We start from the raw sequence: 21837 nt of genomic DNA, 5'->3' as shown, positions 1-21837 counted from the left end.
TTGAATTCATGAGTCAAAAACTAGTTACTAGCTCGTAACATTCAGCTCTGGTTTAATTTAGGTAATGATCGATAAGTCAATGATTATATATTTTAGTAGTCAAGACTGGTAAGTCGTAGATCCATTTCATTCAAAGTAGTGAAATTTAAGATATATTGATGCGTTGGAGTTAAGTATGATCGAAGCTTCAACAATAAATAACTTCATTGAAACTTTTGTAGAAGATGTAGAGTACATAAATACTGATATCACTTCAAAAGAAACTAGGTAACATGATCACATTTAGAAAACAACTTTTGTTCCAGATAAACAAGGTATAAAGATCAGTTACAAAAAAAAAAGATTTTTAACGTTAAAACCCCTCGACTAAGTTTGTTTTGGGTAAAAACCCCCAAACTAAGTATTTAATGAAAAACCTCTCAAACTAACGTTATTTAATGAATTAAACCCTAACAGGTCATAATTACCATTTCTACCGGTAAATCTTTAATTTAGGGGTTTCTACATTAAGTAAACATAGTTGACGGGTTTTACCATTAAAATTTTTTTTAAAAAAAAATCAAAATTTTATAATATTATTTAAAAATTAGTAACTTTTTTGACAACATAAGCGAGAACTAAGTAATTGGACCGCGCGATTCATAAAGCCAAACCGAAAGTATTGAATCGACATATAACATAGCTGAAGGAGAACTTCTCGCACCACTTGCAAGCTTGTCCGCCATAGTATTTTGTGCTTTTGGAATATGTCTGATCCGGAAGTTAGAGAAGAAAGTCTTATTGCGTCTAAATTCTTTATATAGTTTTTGTTATATTTTCTCGGTTTTTACATTTTTAATTTATACATATATAATGTTGATGTTAAAACACATCAAACTCATATATTTACAAAAAAATTTTAAAAATGCTAATTTTGAAAATTTAAGTTTCTAATTTTTAGATAATATTATAAAATTGATTTTTTTTAATGGTAAAACCTCTCAATTATGTTTACTTAATGTAGAAACCCTTAAACTAAAGATTTACCGGTAGTATGGTAATTATGACCTGTTAGGGTTTACTTCATTAAATAAAATTAGTTTGAGGGCTTTTACGTTAAATACTTAGTTTTGAAGTTTTTACCCAAAACAAACATAGTTGAGGGGTTTTAACGTTAAAAATCAAAAAAAAAAAAACAAGGTATAAAGATACTCTATATACTGAAACAAATATGTTCTAGTTTTAATTTTCTCAATGGAGGGGTTTGATGTTTAAAAGGAAATTATCGAACGAAGACAAATATTCCACGACACAAACATCGAAATCAAAATAAATTCGGTAGGTGGACGAACCTAAAATTTGTGATCTGCTTCTTCTGATTTTAATTTATTGATTATTTCTTTATAAACTTTGATGTAATTTATTTGCAGACATTAATGTCAATGAACAACAAAAGGGGTAGTTTCAAAAAAAAAACAACAGCAAAAGGGCAGAACCTTCCTGTCTTTGCATTGTCATGTCCTCATGGGAACAATTAAAAAGCTTTCTTATGTGTATTTTTGTTTCTGAGTGACCGAGAATGATTTGGTTACCAGTAACCTAATTTTTTAGGACAAAAGAACCAAACTAGAATTCATGTGCACATCTTTTAAATTCTTAAAGGGTGGTGAGTAAGGTGTTAGTAGCTATGAATTTTTTTTTAATAGTAGCTATGAAAATGACATTAATAATTGGGTAATAATTGATGACAGAATATTATTAAAGGCAATTAGATTGAGCGGGACTAATTAAAGATAACCAGAAAAATTAACGATTAAGAAGTAAAAGAAAACAATGCATATATGAGTGTTTGATCTAATAAGAGGAGTTGTTATATTAGTCGATACCAAAATCTAGTGAACTCTTCTTTTTTTGGTAAAATGTTAAGTTATTATTACCAAATTTTGATTTTAACAGACATATATAGAAAACAAGTAGCAAAAAAAGAAAGGAATGTTGTAACCCTTACACAACAATTGAGGAACAAGCCGAAAGCAAACACAAAATCAAACTAGTAAGCAGCTTACTAACAAGACGATGCCGGACCTACCAACCACAAGTACTAGATATGTAATCAGATCGCTACCACGAGCTACTGAAAGAAGAGCGCCTTGGAACCTTGATTATAACGGCTCCTACAGCTTCCAACAAGAACACAAAGCATAGTAGCATACCCTAGCGAAGTATCCAAACCCGAGCCCAAAACATACCAGAAAATAGAGACTACCGACGGTACTAGGAGAAGCCGTAGGCCGACGATGCCGTCATTCATCATCTTGCGCATGAGATTACCGCCCTCCTTTGCAATCCACTGAGACCGTATACACTCATCTAACTGAAATCTCATATATATATAACAGATCGAAAGACAATTCTTCGGAGGAAATAAATTTGAAGCCACACTCGGAACCAGAGCCTAACTAATACACCACGAACATAACCGCCCTCTAGTCACGAACACAAAGCTGAAGGATTATCGAGAAGTGGAAGAGACAGAGCAGGCCACAACCACTGATATCATTCCGATTTGAGGGGTGACGAACATCCGAATCTAAAGGCGAAGCTTAAGCAGACCGGAACTAACACTCACTAACGCGCTGCCACAAGCATCTGGCGGGACGGACTTGCGTCACCAGCACCAGACTCCACGCGCTGCCACGAAGGAAAATATAATGGGGCACAACAAATAGAGCAGAGAGAAACCAAGAATATCAGAAATCGACAAATCCAGAGTTCCACCTCGACAATTCTTTTTAGAAAGAAAAAAAATCTAGTGAACTCTATGATTAAACCATAGTTCGTCCAAAACCAACATATACATAGATCTCATCAGAATAATTGTCACGGTCTCTCATGCATGTGGTAATGGAGAGAGTCAAAGGTCAAAGAATGAAGACAGGAATGTTTCGAAGCTGGTCCAGCTTCGTCCTCTCCTCCCTCGTTTTCTCACCACACTTGCACACTCGGCCCATTTTTACTTTATTATTCTCTTCTTTTTTATCTTTAGTTAGGCTAACCTGAGTTGGATGTTTTGTTTGGTACGGCTGGTTTGATTTTGAAATATATTGTTATCTATATGTTTTGTACCGATCTAAAAAGAGAGGTTCGGTCCATTGTTGCAATATAATTTGACAATTCGTTGCAGTTCTCGTTTTTTCCACTTATACATACATATGAATATATGATCTAATAATGTTGTCTTTCAGCCCTTGGTATATATGCCTAGTGGTAAGTTCACACACACGTAAATGTCATAGTGTTATGGGATTAATCAATTAGGTAACTTATAATGCTTGATGTATAAAATACTATGCTAATATGCTTGTTTTATCTGCTCGACACGTATCATCCATTATTTCATAGTGAAGAAACGAATGTAACCCATGATCATTTAAATTCGTACCTTTTTAAAAGTAAAAAACTGAACTATATTGTATATTTCATGGTTTGGCGTTTCACAAGCATTATTACTGTAAGGTTTCAAGATTGCAACAATTTGTTGGTATATCAACTTTCAAAAAAGACGAAAAAATAAAACAGTTTGTTCATATCTTTACCATTAAAAAAATCATATCTGAGACAATAAAACAGTACTATGAGTCTACAGTTAACTGGTGTATTAGTTGAGTACTTAGAACATTATATTAGTAAAGAGTTTTTAAGGTGGAGTTCTTAATGAAATATAAGAACTCGTCTCTTAATTTTTTATTAAAAAAATTAATAACCGGCTCTTAAATATAATCATGACCTCCAATAATCATGGTCTTACGAGAACTTTATAATCAATAATTTAAACACTGACGACGGAAAACCATGCATAGTATGAAAATCACTGCACTTGATTAAATGATTTTATTTCTCAAGGTTAAGACACTAAACGACGTCGTCTGTCGGTCGAGAGGAAATGTGGGTACAGGCGTGTGTAGAGAACAGTGCGCTCTCCACGACCCTACGGTCTCCAGTCAACCCTGCACTGTCGTTGGTGCACGTGCTTCTCTCTTCTCCCACACGTTTTTCCCAGCTCATTCGTTTCTGTCTATATGTTTTTGTGTTAAACACACAATATTCGGAATACAACTTATAAATATTCTTTTTCAGTATAAAATTGATTTGATTCCCATCCTAACAATTACTGGTACTCTCGGATAAGTTTCTTTTTGTTTCGATGTGGAGCTTTTTTTATTTTGAATATTAATGTGAAGCTTTTATCCGATCTACTCTCCGTTTTTTAATATAAGTCGTTTTAGAATTATGCATATAGATTAAAAAATTATTAATTTTTTATATTTTCTAAATAAAAACATCATTAATTATTTACCTAACTATAAATCAACCAATAATAAAATAAAAAGTATATTATCATTGGTCATATAACGTTAAGTGTTAATAAATTTACATAGAAAACAGAAAACATCGTATAATTTGGAACATAAAAATTTCTCTAAAACGAACTTATATAAAAAAACAGAGAGAGTATTTGTTTTTCCTTCGGATTGTACTTTTATTCTTTGTTATCTTTCTCTACGTAGATACTATATGTTAAGACAGAAAGAAACAACACGATGCATGCATGTATCATACGAGCAATGACATGAACAATGACTAAGTCGTTCCCCCCACCCCCCAAATTACCATTGAACATGTGATTAATCATACTTAATGAAATCAGAACAGCGTACCGTTTGAATCTAATAGAACAAGCTTTGGACGTCCAAGGACCCCGGCAAACGACCTATTAGATGACTTTAGATTTTGAGATGGATTTGCCAAGAATCTTGAAGTCCTGGCAAGGTGTTTGCAGTAAAGCTTTATGTTGTCCGGTTATATTCAGTTGACAAAAGCATGAAAATGTTGTATACTACTTACAATTAAACACTAGTAACAAACAAGCATCAGAAAATTAAACAAACAAAACGACTAGCTGGTGCCTATACGATGTCGATCGTTATTTAACTATTTTAGTTAGAACTTAGAATCAAAGAAGCATCAGAAAGAAGTATTGGCCCAGGATGTAATGGAAGGGACTAATCATAGTCCATGAAAGAAGTATTGGCCCAATTAATAGAAGCGGTCTACTACAGTCTATGATAATCCAACGTATGTCACCGGGTCAGAAATAATTTTATTTTTCAATTGGGCTTCTCTCTTGTACCGTAAGCGTTGATAAAAAGATTATATCTGAAAACGTCTAAAAGATAATGCCCCCTTTGCAGAGTCTTGTAGACAAGGGATTAGGCATGGGCAAAATAACTGGAACCGAAGAACCGAACCGGAACCGAACCAAAATATTCGAAACTGGAACCGGACTAATACCTTTAAATACCCGAATGGTTCCTATATTTTTATATCTGAAATAACCAAACCGAACCGGAACTGAACCGAGAACCGAACGGGTACCCGAATATATAAAAATATTAATTATATACATATAACTTCACTAAATATATATTTTTAATTTAAAATTCTATTAAAAATATCTGAAAATAGCTGAGGATAACTAAATTATTATAAAGTATCCAAACTACCCGAAAGTATCTGAAACTATCCGGATAGTTTTATCCGAAATATCCAAAGTAATCCGAAATATCCAATTTTTTTTATCTAAATCATCCTAATTATTTGATATTTTACCCTAAATAACCGATATTTTATCCAAATTATCCGAACTACCCGAACTATCTGAACCCGAACCAGATCCAAATAAGAACCGAACTTTTTCCGGATATTTTCCGGTTCCTACATTTACTATCCGAACCGAACCGAACCCGAAACTATCCGAACCGAACTGAACCGAAAATATGTCAAGTACTAAATGTATCCTCTAGCCCCTATCCGAACTACCCGAAACCCGAAATACCCGAACCGAACCGAACCGATACCCGAAATGCTCAGGCCTACAAGGGATCATCAATTTGGCATTTGCGGACTATGTATGATAAAGATTTAAAAGTCTTTTTAATTAACATTATTTCATGATCAATGATGATCCTTTTGTCTTGCAAAGATGAGTCATCGTTTATCTTTAATTATATAAAAATTAAGTAAGTCGGTACGCTAGTTAAAATAAATTTCTTGCACGTTGTCCGGCCATTTATCACGTTGCATATGAATCTATGATCTTATCTAACCAACTTTCTCACTTCTTGACTTATACAACATCAAAAAGAACGATTCCAACTTTATGAGAACTACATTCTCTGAGACCAAAAATATTAACCGTAACTATTATAGGTAAACAAAAACATATTATTGAAATGACACTTGCATATTATATAAAACTTGGGAAGAACATTGAAATGTTATACTTTTCCTCTAAATTATTGAACAAGTAGTGTATATAATATGAATTTTTTACTTCAAGAGGCATTTTATTACTTTTCAATTACATTCAAGGCCACAATGCATTTGTGAGAAGTATCGATAATATATTTTGTGTGTGTTATTGATTCATGACCATAAGGTCTGGTTTATATACAAGCTAGAGAATCCTAAACATATAGACAATAGGAAAACTAAATACAATCGAGATAAGGATAAGCTAATAGATAAGTCTAAACTAGATATATCGAAGTATATCGTAATACCCCCTCAAGTTGGAGCATACAAGTTTCGAATGCCCAACTTGAAATGAAAAATGTCGAACTCCTTTCGTCCTTGGGCTTTGGTAAGTATGTCTGCATGTTGATCTTTAGAGACAACATGTTTCGGTTCGATAGTTCCATTGATGATATGATGACGGATGAAATGACATTCAGCTTAGATATGTTTCGTTCGTTCATGAAAGACTGGATTTCAAGTTAGGTATAAGGCAGACTGATTGTCACACATGAGGGTCATTGGGCGATCGTGCCGAATGCCAAAGTCGAGAAGAAGTCCTTTTACGCATTTAAATTATTTTACCAGTTCAGTCATCGCCCTGTATTCGACTTCGGTAGAGGAAAGGGCGACTGTGTCTTGTTTCTGAGTTTTCCAAGAGATAACAGAAGAGCCAATTTGCACGATCCATCCCGTCAAAGATCGTCGAGTTAACGGACAGCCTTCCCAGTCAGAATCAGACCAGCCGGTAAGGTGTATAGGAGGAGCCGCGCGTAGCAATATTCCTTGTCCAAGTGTACCCTTTAGATAGCGAATAACGTGTAGTGCAGCCTCCCAATGAGCTTCTTGTGGTTGCTGCATAAACTGAGTCAGTATATGAATGGAATATGCTAAATCAGGACGTGCTGCTCCTAAATAAACTAGTCGTCTGACAAGTCTTCGGTATCTGGCAAGATCGGGCAGAGGAGATGACTTTGTTAAAGCAAGCCCGTGTTTCTGATCCATAGGGAAACTGGCAGGCTTACATCCAAGCAGGCCGACTTCAGTGATGACCTCAGTGCAGTACTTGCGTTGACATACATAGAATCCATCTATACTCCTTGCAACTTCGAGACCAAGAAAATATTTAAGAGAACCCAAGTCTTTCATATGAAAACAAGCGGAGAGATATGACTTGAAATCATTAATAGCCGCAGAGGAGTTTCCAGCAATGACGAGATCGCCAACATAGACAAGTACTCGGAGTGTAGAGCTTTCTTTTGTGGAGACAAAAAACGAGTAATCACTGCGAGATTGAGTGAAACCGAAAGCTCGTAGGGCAAAAGTAAGCTTAGCAAACCAGCATCTTGGAGCTTGTCGAAGGCCGTAAAGAGATTTTCGTAAGCGGCACACTCTATTATCAGAGTCGGATTGAAAACCAGGTGGTAGTTTCATGTAAACCTCTTCCTCTAAGTCTCCATGAAGAAACGCATTATGGACGTCCATCTGATGGACCTCATAGTTTTGTTTCGCAGAAATATCAAGAAAAATACGAACCGTAGTCATCTTCGCAACCGGAGCAAAAGTCTCTCCATAATCGATTCCCTCAACTTGATGGTTTCCAAGGATGACGAGTCTCGCTTTATATCTTTCCAAAGTTCCATATGCTTTTAGTTTTATTCGAAACACCCACTTACAGCCAAGTGCCGTTTTGCCTGGAGGTAATGGAACCAATTCCCAAGTTTTGTTCAACTCTAAGGCATCTATTTCAAACCGCATTGCTTTCTTCCATACATCAAGAAACACTGCTTCTTTGAATGAACGGGGCTCCATGGCTAGTGAGAGAGCCGTTAAGTAGCTACAGTGGGATTCAGAAAAACGAGCAGTCGTATAAAAATCAGAGATGGGATAGACCGTACCTGAGGACGTTGTTGGAGCGAAGGCTGTGAGAGGAGTGAGAGAGACTGTATTTATAACGAAATCCGTAAGACGTGTCGAGGGTTTCTTTGTTCATTGGCCGCGCCCTAGTTCTTGTTCGGTGGTAGTTTCGGGTGAGGTTGTTACAGGAGTGTCAGGAGAGATCAAAGGTGTAGTAGTCATAGTCGATGTCGTAGGTATATCAGTGGAGGCCGCAGCGATAGTAGTTGATGTCGAAGGTATATCAGATATAGGTATCTCAGGTTCGTCGAGGATCATGGTTGTGGGTGAATCGAGCTGTGAAGGTAAACTAGGTGTTTCGAGTTGTTTTTCTTGATAAGGGAACACATTTTCTTGAAAGAGAACGTCACGAGAAGTGAAACATTCTTCTTTTTCAAGGTCATAAAGTCGATAACCTTTCTTGCCATAAGGATATCCAATGAATATGCATTGCCGGCTTCGAGAAGAAAACTTGTCACCGTTATGATTTTGATTATGGGCATAGCATAAACAACCAAAAACACGGAGCTGTTCAAACGCTGGCTGCCTTTGGTAAAGCATCTCAAAAGGCGTCTTATCATCCAAGAGTTTTGACGGGGTTTGATTGATGAGATATCATGTTGTCAAAGCGCATTCAGCCCAAAATTCGATCGGTAAGCCAGCATGGAAACGTAGTGCTCTTGCTACATTCAGGATATGTCGGTGCTTTCGTTCTACACGGCCGTTCTATTGTGGAGTTCCCACGCAGGAGGTTTCATGTATGATGCCTCGTTCCTGGAAGTATTTTGTGAGACACATGAATTCTGTGCCATTATCGCTTCTAAGGATCTTTACATTCTTTTTGAACTATCGTTTGACAAGAGCAACGAACTCTTGAAGTCGGTTTGGAACTTGAGTCCTATCAGGGAGTAGATAAAGCCAGACGGCTCTTGAGTAATCATCGAAGATTGTTAGGAAGTATTTGGAACCACAAAATGATGAAGTGCGATATGGTCCCCAGAGGTCACAATGAATTAGCTCAAAAGAAGAAGAAGCTTTATTATAAATCTCTGAAAACGAGTTTCGTGTTTGTTTTGACCGAAGGCAAACATCACAGCTAGATAAACAAAGCGCAAGACTAGACTTAAGTTTAACATCAGGAAGTAAATTGACGATGCGAGGAGATGGATGTCCGAGACGTTGATGCCACAAGACACCTTCATCAGTTGTTGACGTATTGAAGGCAGTTGCAGTCTCTAAACTTCGGAATAAATACAGTCCTTCTCCCTCTCGTTCACCCGCTCCAATCAGTGTCCTCGTAGTGCGGTCCTGCAAAACAATAAGGCTATCAGTTACTTGGCCAACAAGAGAATTGTTTGTGAGAAGTTGGCCAAAAGATATTAAATTTGCGTGGAAGCCATCCACAAAATAGACGTTCTGCAATTGTATCTGAGAAGTCAGCCGTATTGTTCCTCGTTTTGTAGTTAGAACGTTTTCTCCAGCTGGTAATTTAACTGAGATCGGAGATACGAGATGTATGTCGCGAAGTAGATCGAGACGTCCAGTCATGTGATGAGTGGCGCCTGTATCAAGAATCCAAACCGGATTATTGTTCTTACAACTTAGTCGGTTCCCGTCGGTAGTAGGTTTTGTCGGGTTGAGTAGTTTCACCAATGTCTGCCATTGAGAGTCTGAGAAGCCAGTGAGGCCTTGTCGATCGTTATCGGTTAGTGCCAGATTTGCTGCTATCTCATTCTTGGATTCAACTAGTTGAGAGGTGTTTGCACGTGCGGCTGTGTTTTGTCCAGTCGTTTGTGCAACTCCTTGTCCTCCTTGATAGTTTGTGCGGTTCCGTGGTCTAGTTCCCCACCACTCCGGAAAACCAAGAACTCGAAAGCAGGAAGTAGCTCTATGCCCTAGTCGTCCACAACTAGTGCATTTTGTATTCGCGTCAGGGTTCGGGGGTCGTGGTCGATAAGAATCGTTTTGTTTTGGCATCGAGGAAGATCGAGTGTCTGTTTTAGCAGCAAAGCTCAACACAGCCGGAGTATCGATTTTGGCGTTGAGCTGTACTGTTTCATTTTGAACGATAGTTTGATAAACTGTGTCGAGGTCCGGCAGCGGGATTTGTGCACAAATCTGAGAACGTACAGAACTATGAACGTCATCGAGACCAAATAGGAAATCATGGACTCGAATTGTTTCACGTTCTGTTTCATGAGCATTCGTCAGATTACATTCACACTTCCCGCAACTGCAGGTCTTAGTCGAGAGACCTTCGGCCATTGAATCCCAAATCTTTGTGATTTGTCCAAAATAGTCTTCAACGGAGGATCCTACTTGTCTACAATTTGCGAGAGACGCTCGGAGTTGTTGGTAGCGTGCACCGCTCTTGAGAGCAAATCGTTTCTTAATATGATCCCATAAGTCTTTAGCATACTCTTTATGAGAGATATTAGACCGGAGTTTAGATTCGATCGTCAGCTTCATCCAGTTGACGAGTAGGTGATTGTTGGCTGTCCAGTCTTCAAAGTCAGTTGAGTCGTGTTCCGGTTTAAGTATAGACCCGTCGATGAAACCGAATTTCTTACATGCGCTTAGAGCGACACGAAGATTTTGTGACCATTCATCATAGTTGCGTCCGTTGAGCAGAGGCTGAGAGATAACCGCTCCAGGGTTATCGCTAGGTGATAGGTCGTAGGGAGAGATTCTTCGTCGAGTCGTTGATGTAGTTGCGAGGGTTTGATCCATTGTCAAGAATTTTGGAGTCGAGAGTCGTTCGAGCTTTGAAGCTTAGGTCGTGAGTCGTATTTCTGGAAAAATCGATAACTTTAAAGTCGTGGCTCTGATACCATGAGAAGTTGTGCAATCGATAATATATTCTGTGTGTGTTATTGATCATGACCATAAGGTCTTGTTTATATACAAGCTAGAGAATCCTAAACATATCGACAATAGGAAAACTAAATACAATCGAGATAAGGATAAGCTAATAGATAAGTCTAAACTAGATATATCAAAGTATATCGTAATAACTTGCAAGACACTTTCTCATGGGACCTACAGAGAGAATATACATATTTGTCCTTAATAAGAAAAAATGAGATATTTCTTAGACAAGAAGAAAAAGAAAGTGTTTTTCTTTATTATTATTTAGTCTACTTCTTAATATTTTGTTTTTGTTTATTTTTAAATTAAAAATACATATAGCAAATTTTGTTGATATAATAAATTATATTTTTTTATTCTCTATAATTTGATATCCACTTTGACATATTTTTTTGTTATATTTTAAAATCTATACTTGTACACATATTCAATGATTGTGTTAATGATGAGTGATGTGTGGATGTTTGAAAAACATGGATAACTACATGTAGAATATAAGCATGAAACAACACATGTGGATGGGTGTGGGAAGATAAGCGTGAACGGGTAAACATGGACGAGTGAACATGGACGGCTATTTGTGGACGAGTAAAATTATGATTAGAGTTCAAAATCCTGCATACTATATATCTCATGGTTGAGGACTGTGACGAGCTCGAACCACCGCAGCTTCACCGAGCTCATCCAGGACGATGTTGAGCTCGAAATCCATGGTGTGTCTCACCGGGAAGAGGAGCTGATGACCGTGGGTTTTAGAGGAAGAGATGACTCGTTTTAACTTTTTGGTTTGTTTAGCTTTGTTTTCATCACTCAAGCTTGTTTTTTTTTCTCGACATGTACGTTGTAGTTATTGGTTTGAAGTTATTAATTTGTTCATCCTTGAAATGGTGGACACATTGACATCCATATCACAGTCTTTCAATATGTTATATTTTTATATATATGTTTAGTGTTTAAGTTACTACTCCATCCACCACATCAAGCTTCAATTCCCTATACATAAATTTAAGAGATCTCTATTGTTCTTTATTCATGGTTATGTTAGCGTCTATATCCATAACATAATCAAAATCTTCTCGTCCCCGTCCACAGACAAACATTGTTGTTGGAGTTGTGTCTTTAAATTCAACTATTGTGGAGCTTGATCTAATGAAGCTTCTGGAATTTTTACACTCATCTCCGTCCACGCATCACCCGTCCACGTATCATCAGTCCACGCATCAAATGTCTATTAATGGCAAAGTTGTCTATAGTTTATTGTTGGTCCACAACAAAGTGTCTCACATGTAGGAATTGGTTCTAAATATAAAAAAAGTCAAAAAATGGTCTGTAATCAACTCATATAATATTTAGATGAATCCTCTTTTAAAATCATCAAAATAGTTGATAAGGACTTCGCAGTACTTTATAAATAGTTTAGTTTTACCATAATTTATAAAACTATATAACGTGAGACGCTACTTCATTCTTACAAAACACTAAACATCCAACCATGTTCCAGTTGACTTGCTTCTAATACGAATGAAATTACTCAAGCTTCAATAGTCACAAACTTACCTAACAATGGTTGTATTATTAATGTATTAGTACCCTATGGCAGGACGCATATATATAAGTAACTTTTGAAAATATTATGCTGATTTGGTAAAACAAGATTATATGAACGAGGTTTACATAATAGAGATCTTAAGAGCTAAGACTTAGGAACGAACAGTTCCTCGGTCTACTTTCCGACTTGAAATTATCAATATACGAATTTGTAGGGTGCAAGCAACAAATAAAATAATTGAGAACGGAATATTATACTGGCTGGTGTATGCTACAATAATAATAAACCATCATCGACTTCCAAATTGTATTTTTTAATATTTTATGTTGATACAAAATGTGTTACTTTATAGTTTCCAAAGTGCGTGTAACACATGACATAGGGGTAGGTTTGGACGTTCGGATACCCGTTAGCATTCGGATCGGGTTTTTCGAATTTCGGTTCTCTTTTATAACACTCATAGGTTCCATTCTAGTAAATTTGTAAATACGGACCGGGTTCGAATATAACACATCGGGTTCATATCAGTTTTGTATCACATCATAGAACCCATAAAGTAATCATATATCATTCGGATTCTGGTTATATCGGATAGGTTCGGATAAACCCGAAATAAAATCTAAAATTTAAAAGTAAAACATAAGAAATATATATTTATTTATATATAATTAAGTATTTATGGTAGTTATTTAAATTTTAAATACTTATTGTTAGATAACATATCAAAATAAATATGGAATTGAATATTTGAAGTATATATTCATGTTACATATAATTATATTGTATATTATTTTGGACATTCGGATCGGTTTCTTCGGATATTTTTTCGGATTTTTCGTTTTTTTCGGTTTTTCGGGTTACCCGTTCGGGTTCGGTTAATAACATTTCGGGTTCAGATATGTTTTGTACCACCTTACAAGATCCATTCAGATATTTTTTACATTTCGGACCGGATACGGATCTGATTTTTCGGTTCGGATTCGGTTCGGATTTCGGGTTACGGATATTATGCCCAGGCCTACATATGGGTCATTGGGGTTAGACCGGTATAGAGTGGTACCTACAGAGAACGGTCAGAAGAGTCTGTAATAAACTACTCTGTGAAAGGTTCAAATTAGGTTTTCCAAAACTAAGAAACACCCTGTAAATATTAAAGCTGAAGAAGTTTGGTTACGAAAACATACCATGTGTTAAGGTTTGATATAAAATCTAGTATCTTGATGTAAAAATGAAACAAATAGACTATCAGAAGAAGTAATTTATCTAAGTTTTAATTCGATATAAGCTACAGTTTAAACAATAGGTGACTTTACACAAAATAAGCAAGGCCATGTTCGTTTACGTGTCACGCGACCTGCGATATGCGACTAAGATTACGTTCTTTTACGTGTCGCGTGACCTGCGACTTGCGACCTGCGACTAAACCTGCGACCTACGACTAAAACTATGTTCGTTTACGTGTCGTGCGACCTGCAATCTGCGACCAGTCGCTTGATCAAATTTTTTTTAATTTTAGTCGCTATTTTTTCGGACGACTTGAATGGGAATCCGCGACTGGTCGTGCGATCAGTCGCGCGACATCAAAACGAACAACCTGCGACTTGCGACATGCGATCAATCGCAGGTCGCATGTTACGCGACATCAAAACGAACAACAACCTGCGACCTGCGATCAGTCGCTGGTTGCATGTCGCAGGTCGCGAGATAGGTAAAGGAACATGGCCCCAAGAAAAAAGGCTAACCCCGTTGATTCTATTTATGAATACCAATTCTCTCTAATCTTAACATATAGTACTGTATTTAATAAAACGAAATTTCCTGAAACCATGTGATGTGACATTTTTCCTTCTCTTTTCCAGGTTAAACTTTATATTATAGTATTATAAAAGTAATGGCACGTCAGAGCCAATACGAAGAACATATCTATCCCTCTCGAAGACAAAACTTTACTTCTCTATAAATACTTTCACGCAACAGTTGCACAAATCTCATTGAAACATAACCAAAATCTAAGACAATGTCTACTCCAATCAAATTCACAACCATAGCTCTCGTGACCCTCTTGGTGTTACTAGCTTCCTCCTCTCTGAGCGGCGTCACGGCGAAGGCGGATCATCGGAATCCCGAGGAAGTTAAGATGTTCGAGCGGTGGCTAGTGGAGAATCACAAGAACTACAATGGTCTAGGAGAGAAGGATAAACGGTTCGAGATCTTCATGGACAACTTGAAGTTCGTGCAAGAGCACAACTCTGTCCCGAACCAGAGCTACGAACTCGGGTTGACCCGGTTCGCCGATCTGACCAACGAAGAATTTCGAGCGATTTACTTGAGGAGTAAGATGGAGAGGACCAGAGACTCGGTGAAGTCAGAGAGGTATCTACATAACGTTGGAGATAAGTTGCCTGATGAAGTTGACTGGAGAGCCAAAGGCGCCGTTGTTCCGGTCAAAGATCAAGGATCATGTGGTATGACTTAATGATCTCTCCCTTTCTTGTTTCTTGAATTGCGTTTGAGTTTGCGATTGCCTTTTAGTCGCTGTTAATAATGAACGTAATGATTTTTTTGGGTATAAATAGGAAGTTGTTGGGCGTTTTCGGCGATTGGAGCGGTTGAAGGGATAAACCAGATCAAGACAGGGGAGCTTGTGTCTCTGTCGGAGCAAGAACTTGTTGATTGTGACACAAGTTACAATAATGGATGTGGTGGTGGTCTCATGGACTATGCTTTTCAGTTCATTATTAGCAATGGTGGTATTGATACTGAGGAAGATTACCCTTATACCGCTACCGATGATAACATATGCAATACAGATAAGGTTTGATCATAGTGCTAATGTTTTTGTAGTTTATGGTTATTAAATTTTGGTAATACTCATGAGTTATGTTCTGTTTTGTCTTCTTGCAGAAGAACACTCGTGTTGTTACCATCGATGGTTATGAGGATGTTCCTGAAAACGAGAATTCATTGAAGAAAGCTCTTGCTAATCAACCTATTAGTGTTGCCATTGAAGCTGGTGGCCGAGCTTTCCAGCTTTACAAATCAGTAATATTCTAATTAAAATAATTTGTTTACAATTCATTGAAGTGTATGCTTTGTTGTTGTTGTTTTTATATATACTCTCGGCTCATGTGGTCGACTGGTTACCATACTATCCAGTGGCGGAGCCAGGATCAATTTACACTGGGTCAGAAATAATTTTATGGGGTCAAAATTTATTATTAAATGGGGTCAAAATACTTTTTCTTTAACAAAAACAAAAAAAAATTAAAAAATAGTGGGGTCAGCTGACCCCACTCCCCATACACTCCCTCCGCCTCTGATACTATCTGATCCGAGTTTGAAATGCCTTCCGACTAATGTTATTGTATGTTTGCCTCAGGGGGTGTTTACAGGAACATGTGGAACAGCTTTGGACCATGGTGTGGTAGCCGTAGGATACGGAACCTCAGAAGGTCAAGACTACTGGATTATTCGTAACTCATGGGGATCAAACTGGGGCGAAAGCGGATACATTAAGCTCCAACGTAACATCAAAGATTCCTCCGGTAAATGTGGTGTGGCAATGATGGCTTCGTACCCTACCAAATCATCAGGCTCAAACCCACCAAAACCGCCACCACCTGCACCAGTTGTTTGTGACAAGTCTTACACTTGTCCAGCCAAGTCCACTTGTTGTTGTCTCTATGAGTACAAAGGAAAATGCTACAGCTGGGGATGTTGTCCGCTAGAGTCAGCCACTTGCTGCGAGGATGGATCTAGCTGCTGCCCTCAGGCGTACCCTGTCTGTGACTTGAAGGCTGGTACTTGTAGAATGGTTAGTTTCTTGTTCACTCTCATGGGTTACAGACTTTTTCTTTTGTTTTGTTGCTTTGATTGATTTCTTTATGAAATTTGGTGTTGACAGAAGGCAGACAGTCCCTTAAGCGTAAAAGCTTTGACCCGAGGCCCAGCGACTGCAACCACGAAGGCTACTAACGTGCTTGTGAGCAGCGCTTGAGGAGAGACGTAATGAATAAAGGGACCGTATTGTTTTCAGCTTCTCATCTCTAATGTCCAAGATTCAGGCTTTTGTCTTTTAGACACTTCAAGATTGGATCATGCTCATTAGCTTTTAATACTTTATCATGGGTTTGATTTGAATTTTATGTAAATGTTTAACAAGTAATCTGATATGTGCTCCACAGCACTGTTCTCGTATCCTTTGAATAATAAAAATTTGACCCAATTGAAGTTAACTGAATACTATTCTCTTATAACTTAAGAGATACATCTTTGTGTAAATTTTAGTTTTATACAGTTCTAAACTTAATTAGCGTGTTAAATCAACAGAAGAACAGTGGTGATTAGTCAGATAACCCAGAAATAGCTAATCTTATTTAATCAAATTCAAATGCTATGTAACCACTCTCTTCCGCATTTTGATTTAATTTCATCCGAGTATAAGGAACACAAAGGCAGATGAAGTAGTACGTAGTGTTCAAAGTCTTCTGTCAACATGGATTCATGTCAATACTGCATATCTAAGACCATTTCCAACGATTTTTGCTATTTTTTTTCGTGTAGTGATGTGTTTATTTTTCATTTTGTATAAGAACAAGACTGTGTTGTTACCATCGATGGTGATGAGGAATTGAGGATGTTCATATAGACGATGAGATGTCTTTAAGGAAAGCTGTTGCTCATCAACCTGCTAGTGTTGCCATTGAAGCTAGTAGCCAAGCTTTTCAGCTTTACAAATCTGTAATTTCCCACCAAAAATTATACCTCAAACTTTAGTTACTTTATCCTATTAAATATCATGTCTTAGCTATATATTTAAGTTTATTTGTGTTTTGCCCCATAAAAAAAAATTCTACTGGACACTGAATGAAATTACAGATTCGTTATCTAGGAATGCACGTTCTTTCCATAGACCTTTATGTTTTATTGGTTATTCTATTCCGGTCTGGCTATCCAGACCACCTTAAGTTTGATTAATAGAATAGCCGTTTGTTACAAAAAAAAAAAAAAAAAAAAAAAAAAAAAATTCTACTTCCATTCCTCTTCTGTTTCTGAGAACACCACTGGTTGATTAGGGTCAGACTGAAATTTTGAAATATATTTAACCGGTAAAAAACAGAACATTATAAAATGATATTTCTTGGGACTATCATTATTCACGTGTTATGCGACTTTCCTTTCTGTTTTTTTTTCCATAATAGAATATGCAAGTAATATTATTAAAATGATGGCACCCACCTGCTACGAAGAACACATCTATGATCTCATCTGTCACGCTCTCCACTTTTCTCCACGAAGAATATAATCTCCCACGCTATAAACGCTTTGACGCAACAGTTCTCAAGTGAAACAAAGCAAGAAGCAAAAAAATGGCTATTCCTATAAGGTTTTTAACTTTAGCTCTCGTGATCCTCTCCGTGTTACTACTTTCCTCCTCTCTCGGCGGCGTTACAGCGAAGGAGACGAAGCGGAGCGAGGCGGAAGTTCAACGGATGTACGAGCGGTGGCTTGTGGAGAATCGTAAGAACTATAACGCTCTTGGAGAGAAAGAGAGACGGTTCAATATCTTCAAAGACAACTTAAAGTTGATAGAAGCACACAACTCGGTCCCGGAGCGGACTTACGAACTAGGATTGACCCGGTTTGCAGATCTAACCGACGATGAGTTTCGAGCTATTCACTTAAGGGGGAAGATGGTAAGGACAAGCGATCCAGTGATAGGAGATAGGTACTTGTACAAGGAAGGAGACGTTTTGCCCGATGAAGTTGACTGGAGAGAGAAAGGTGCAGTTGTTCCGGTCAAAGATCAAGGAGACTGTGGTAAAAAAATATTTTTTCAATATTTTTTAGCGTTATATTTATTTATTTATCTTGTGCATTTGCTATATATTGCGGTTACGGTTTACAAAATAGGAGGTTGTTGGGCGTTCGCGGCGGTTGGAGCGGTGGAGGGTTTAAACAAGATCAAGACAGGAGAATTAGTATCTTTGTCGGAACAAGAACTCTTGGATTGCGACAGAGGGGGAAATTCCGGAAACTTTGGATGTTTAGGAGGTAACGCAGCCGACGCTTTTGAGTTCATTATCGAAAACAGTGGTATTGTAACGGATAAAGTTTACCCTTATACTGAGAATGATACTGCCGCGTGCAAGGCCATTGAGGTTTGTGTAACGACCATTTTGAAGTTTTCTTTATCGTTTCAATTTGGTAAGTTATATCTTGTGTCCATGGTGTAGATGGTTACCACTCGGTATGTTACAATTGATAGTTATGAGGATGCTCCTCATAACGATGAGATGTCTTTGAAGAAAGCTGTTGCTCATCAACCTATTAGTGTTATGGTTGAAGCCGAAAACATGAAACTCTACAAATCTGTAATTCTTCCAACTCACTACGTCACCAAAAAGCTTGATTTCTCTTAAAACCCAATACTAAGTTGTATTTTCTTTTCCTTTATCTAGGGTGTGTTTACAGGACCATGTGATCATTGGTATGGAAACCACAATGTGGTAGTCGTGGGGTATGGAACGACAGAAAGAGGTGAAGACTACTGGATTATCCGTAACTCATGGGGAGCAAACTGGGGTGAAAGTGGATACATTAAGCTTCAACGTAACTTCCACAACTCAACAGGGAATTGTGGAGTCGCTATACGGCCTGTGTACCCACTCAAGTCCAACTCAGCATTTGGTTTGTTGTCTCCGAGTATGTTTAAATTGGGGGCTTTAATTATTTTCCAGTTGATTGGTTGGGCCTTGTTCTGAGATAGACTTTGTCAAGCTCTATCAACAATTCGGATGTGTGTTGTTTGTTATCTTTAATTTAGTTCGATCCTCTCATGAAGGGGGTTTTGAGAATTATTTAAGGCTTTCATGTTCTTCCATTGTTCAGAATTAATTTAAAAAAGAGAGAAATTTTTCTTATTATTTGTGTTATGCGATAAAGTTCATAAAAAAAAAGAAGAAACGTGTAGTTCAATAGATTAATTAAGCTAAGCATATCCAGTCGTTATGCTGCACCAAGCCACCAAGTACTATCAGGAGACCAAACACCGCTCCTCCCTCATGGCCAGGCGAAGCAAGTTTTAATTTGTTAAAGACTAAGACCAGCATTAACGCTGAACCTTATTGGGGTTTTAGGGTTAATAAGTGATTTAAATTAAATGAAAAGAAAATAAAACCCAAGTTATCGATCCTTAATTAGTGTGTTCGGTTACCGATTTTAATGGGGGTTTTATGGACACTTGTCAGCAGAATAGGCAAAGTTTTTTTTTCTTCAATTTTCCTTTCTTTCTTTTTTCTCCTCTCACTTCGTGTTCTCCGTCACGAAGAGAGACGAAACCGACGAGTGATTCAAACCCATCACTGATCCTCCACACCAATCCTCCACCACCGATCCTCCACCACCGATACTCCACCACAGATCCTCCACCACCGATACTCCACCACCGATCCTCCACCACACCGATCCTCCACCACCGATACTCCACCACCGATCCTCCAACACACCGATCCTCCACCACCGATACTCCGTCTGGCTTCGTTATCGTCTTCTCGTCTTCTCCGTGACAGAGGGCGGATCGAAACCCACCACGAAGGACGACGATTCTCTTGCTCCTCACGGCGTCTCCTCCGTCTTCTCCGTGACAGAGGGAGGATCGAAACCCACCACCGATCCAAACCCACCACGAAGGACAACGTTTCTCTCGCTCCGTCAGAAGAAGGTTTCAATCCCACCATAGACGACATCTCTCTCTCTCTCTCTCTCTCTCTCTTTCCCGAAGGCGCATCCTCCGACGATGCAAAGCCACCACGGACGACGTCTGCTTTGGTCCCCACGGCGTCTCCTCCGACGAGTGTCTCGGTCTTTACTGAGATCACTTCCCAAGTAATTAACTTTCTCATTTCATTCATATTTATTAGTGTTTTAAAGATTATTTAGCAAATCATGATGACCAAGAAGATACAAGGAAGAAAAGAAAAAAACGAGTCCACATTGAAAGAAATCGTGAAGAAGGCAATGTGCGTTTATGAAATGATTATTTCAGCGAAACTCCAACATATCCTCAAAATCTATTCCAACGGCGATTTAGAATGAACAAACCATTGTTCATGCGTATTGTTGATCGACTCTCCAATGAAGTTGAATTCTTTCGACAAAAGAAAGATGCTCTCGGAAGATCTAGTCTCTCTCCACTTCAAAAGTGTACAGCAGCCATTCGTGTCTTGGCATATGGTAGTGCAGCTGATGCTATTGACGAATACCTCCGACTCGGTGAAACTACTACTCGGTCATGTGTGAACATTTTGTGGAAGGAATAATTTATTTATTCGGCGATGAGTACCTAAGAAGACCAACACCCATCCAACTCGGTGAAACTAGTACTCGGTCATGTGTGGAACATTTTGTGGAAGGAATAATTTATTTATTCGGCGATGAGTACCTAAGAAGACCAACATTATGGAATGATTATTTCAGCGAAACTCCAACATATCCTCAAAATCTATTCCGTCGGCGATTTAGAATGAACAAACCATTGTTCATGCGTATTGTTGATCGACTCTCCAATGAAGTTGAATTCTTTCGACAAAAGAAAGATGCTCTCGGAAGGTCTAGTCTTTCTCCACTTCAAAAGTGTACAGCAGTCATTCGTGTCTTAGCATATGGTAGTACGGCTGATGTTGTTGACGAATACCTCCGTCTCGGTGAAACTACTACTCGGTCATGTGTGGAACATTTTGTGGAAGGAATAATTTCTTTATTCGGCGTTGAGTACCTAAGTCCGCCAACATCCGCTGATCTTCAACGTCTACTTCAAGTTGGTGAGTTCCGTGGATTTCCTGGGATGATAGGATCGCTTGGAAAAGGCAATATACACGGGGTTCAGGAAAACCCACAATTGTTTTAGAGGCGGTTGCTTCGTATGATCTATGGATATGGCATGCATATTTTGGACCTCCAGGTACCTTAAATGATATCAATGTTCTTGAACGCTCACATGTTTTTGATGATATAATAAAAGGTCAAGCTCCGCAAGTCACTTTCTCTTTCAATGGAAGAAAGTATCATTTGACTTACTATCTCACCGATGGTATTTATCCGAAATGGACAACTTTTATCCAATCTATTTCAATGCCACAAGTCCCGAAAGCGGTTTTATTTGCTCAACATCAAGAAGCTGTCCGAAAAGA

The 21837-nt window shown here is 38.0% G+C and overlaps 2 protein-coding genes across 2 annotated transcripts; both read left to right on the top strand.

Annotated features, from left to right (window-relative positions):
* The first annotated feature begins 14578 nt into the window (after positions 1-14578).
* Positions 14579-16881, top strand: LOC106296083 (probable cysteine proteinase At3g19400). The gene is made up of 5 exons (XM_013732135.1): positions 14579-15111; positions 15223-15461; positions 15551-15688; positions 16026-16460; positions 16551-16881. Exons 1-5 carry the CDS (start codon positions 14664-14666, stop codon positions 16641-16643), a joined length of 1353 nt encoding a protein of 450 aa, XP_013587589.1. The 5' UTR covers positions 14579-14663; the 3' UTR covers positions 16644-16881.
* A 1004-nt stretch (positions 16882-17885) lies between these two features.
* Positions 17886-19569, top strand: LOC106296084 (probable cysteine proteinase At3g43960). Its single transcript, XM_013732136.1, has 4 exons — positions 17886-18466; positions 18560-18807; positions 18883-19020; positions 19108-19569. Exons 1-4 carry the CDS (start codon positions 18016-18018, stop codon positions 19408-19410), a joined length of 1140 nt encoding a protein of 379 aa, XP_013587590.1. The 5' UTR covers positions 17886-18015; the 3' UTR covers positions 19411-19569.
* The last annotated feature ends 2268 nt before the right edge of the window (positions 19570-21837 follow it).

Source organism: Brassica oleracea, chromosome C5 (genome assembly GCF_000695525.1).
Source record: "Brassica oleracea var. oleracea cultivar TO1000 chromosome C5, BOL, whole genome shotgun sequence".
Taxonomy (NCBI): Eukaryota; Viridiplantae; Streptophyta; class Magnoliopsida; order Brassicales; family Brassicaceae; genus Brassica; species Brassica oleracea.
The sequence above is the reverse complement of the archived record's forward strand: the minus strand, read 5'-3'. Positions and strand labels throughout refer to the sequence as shown.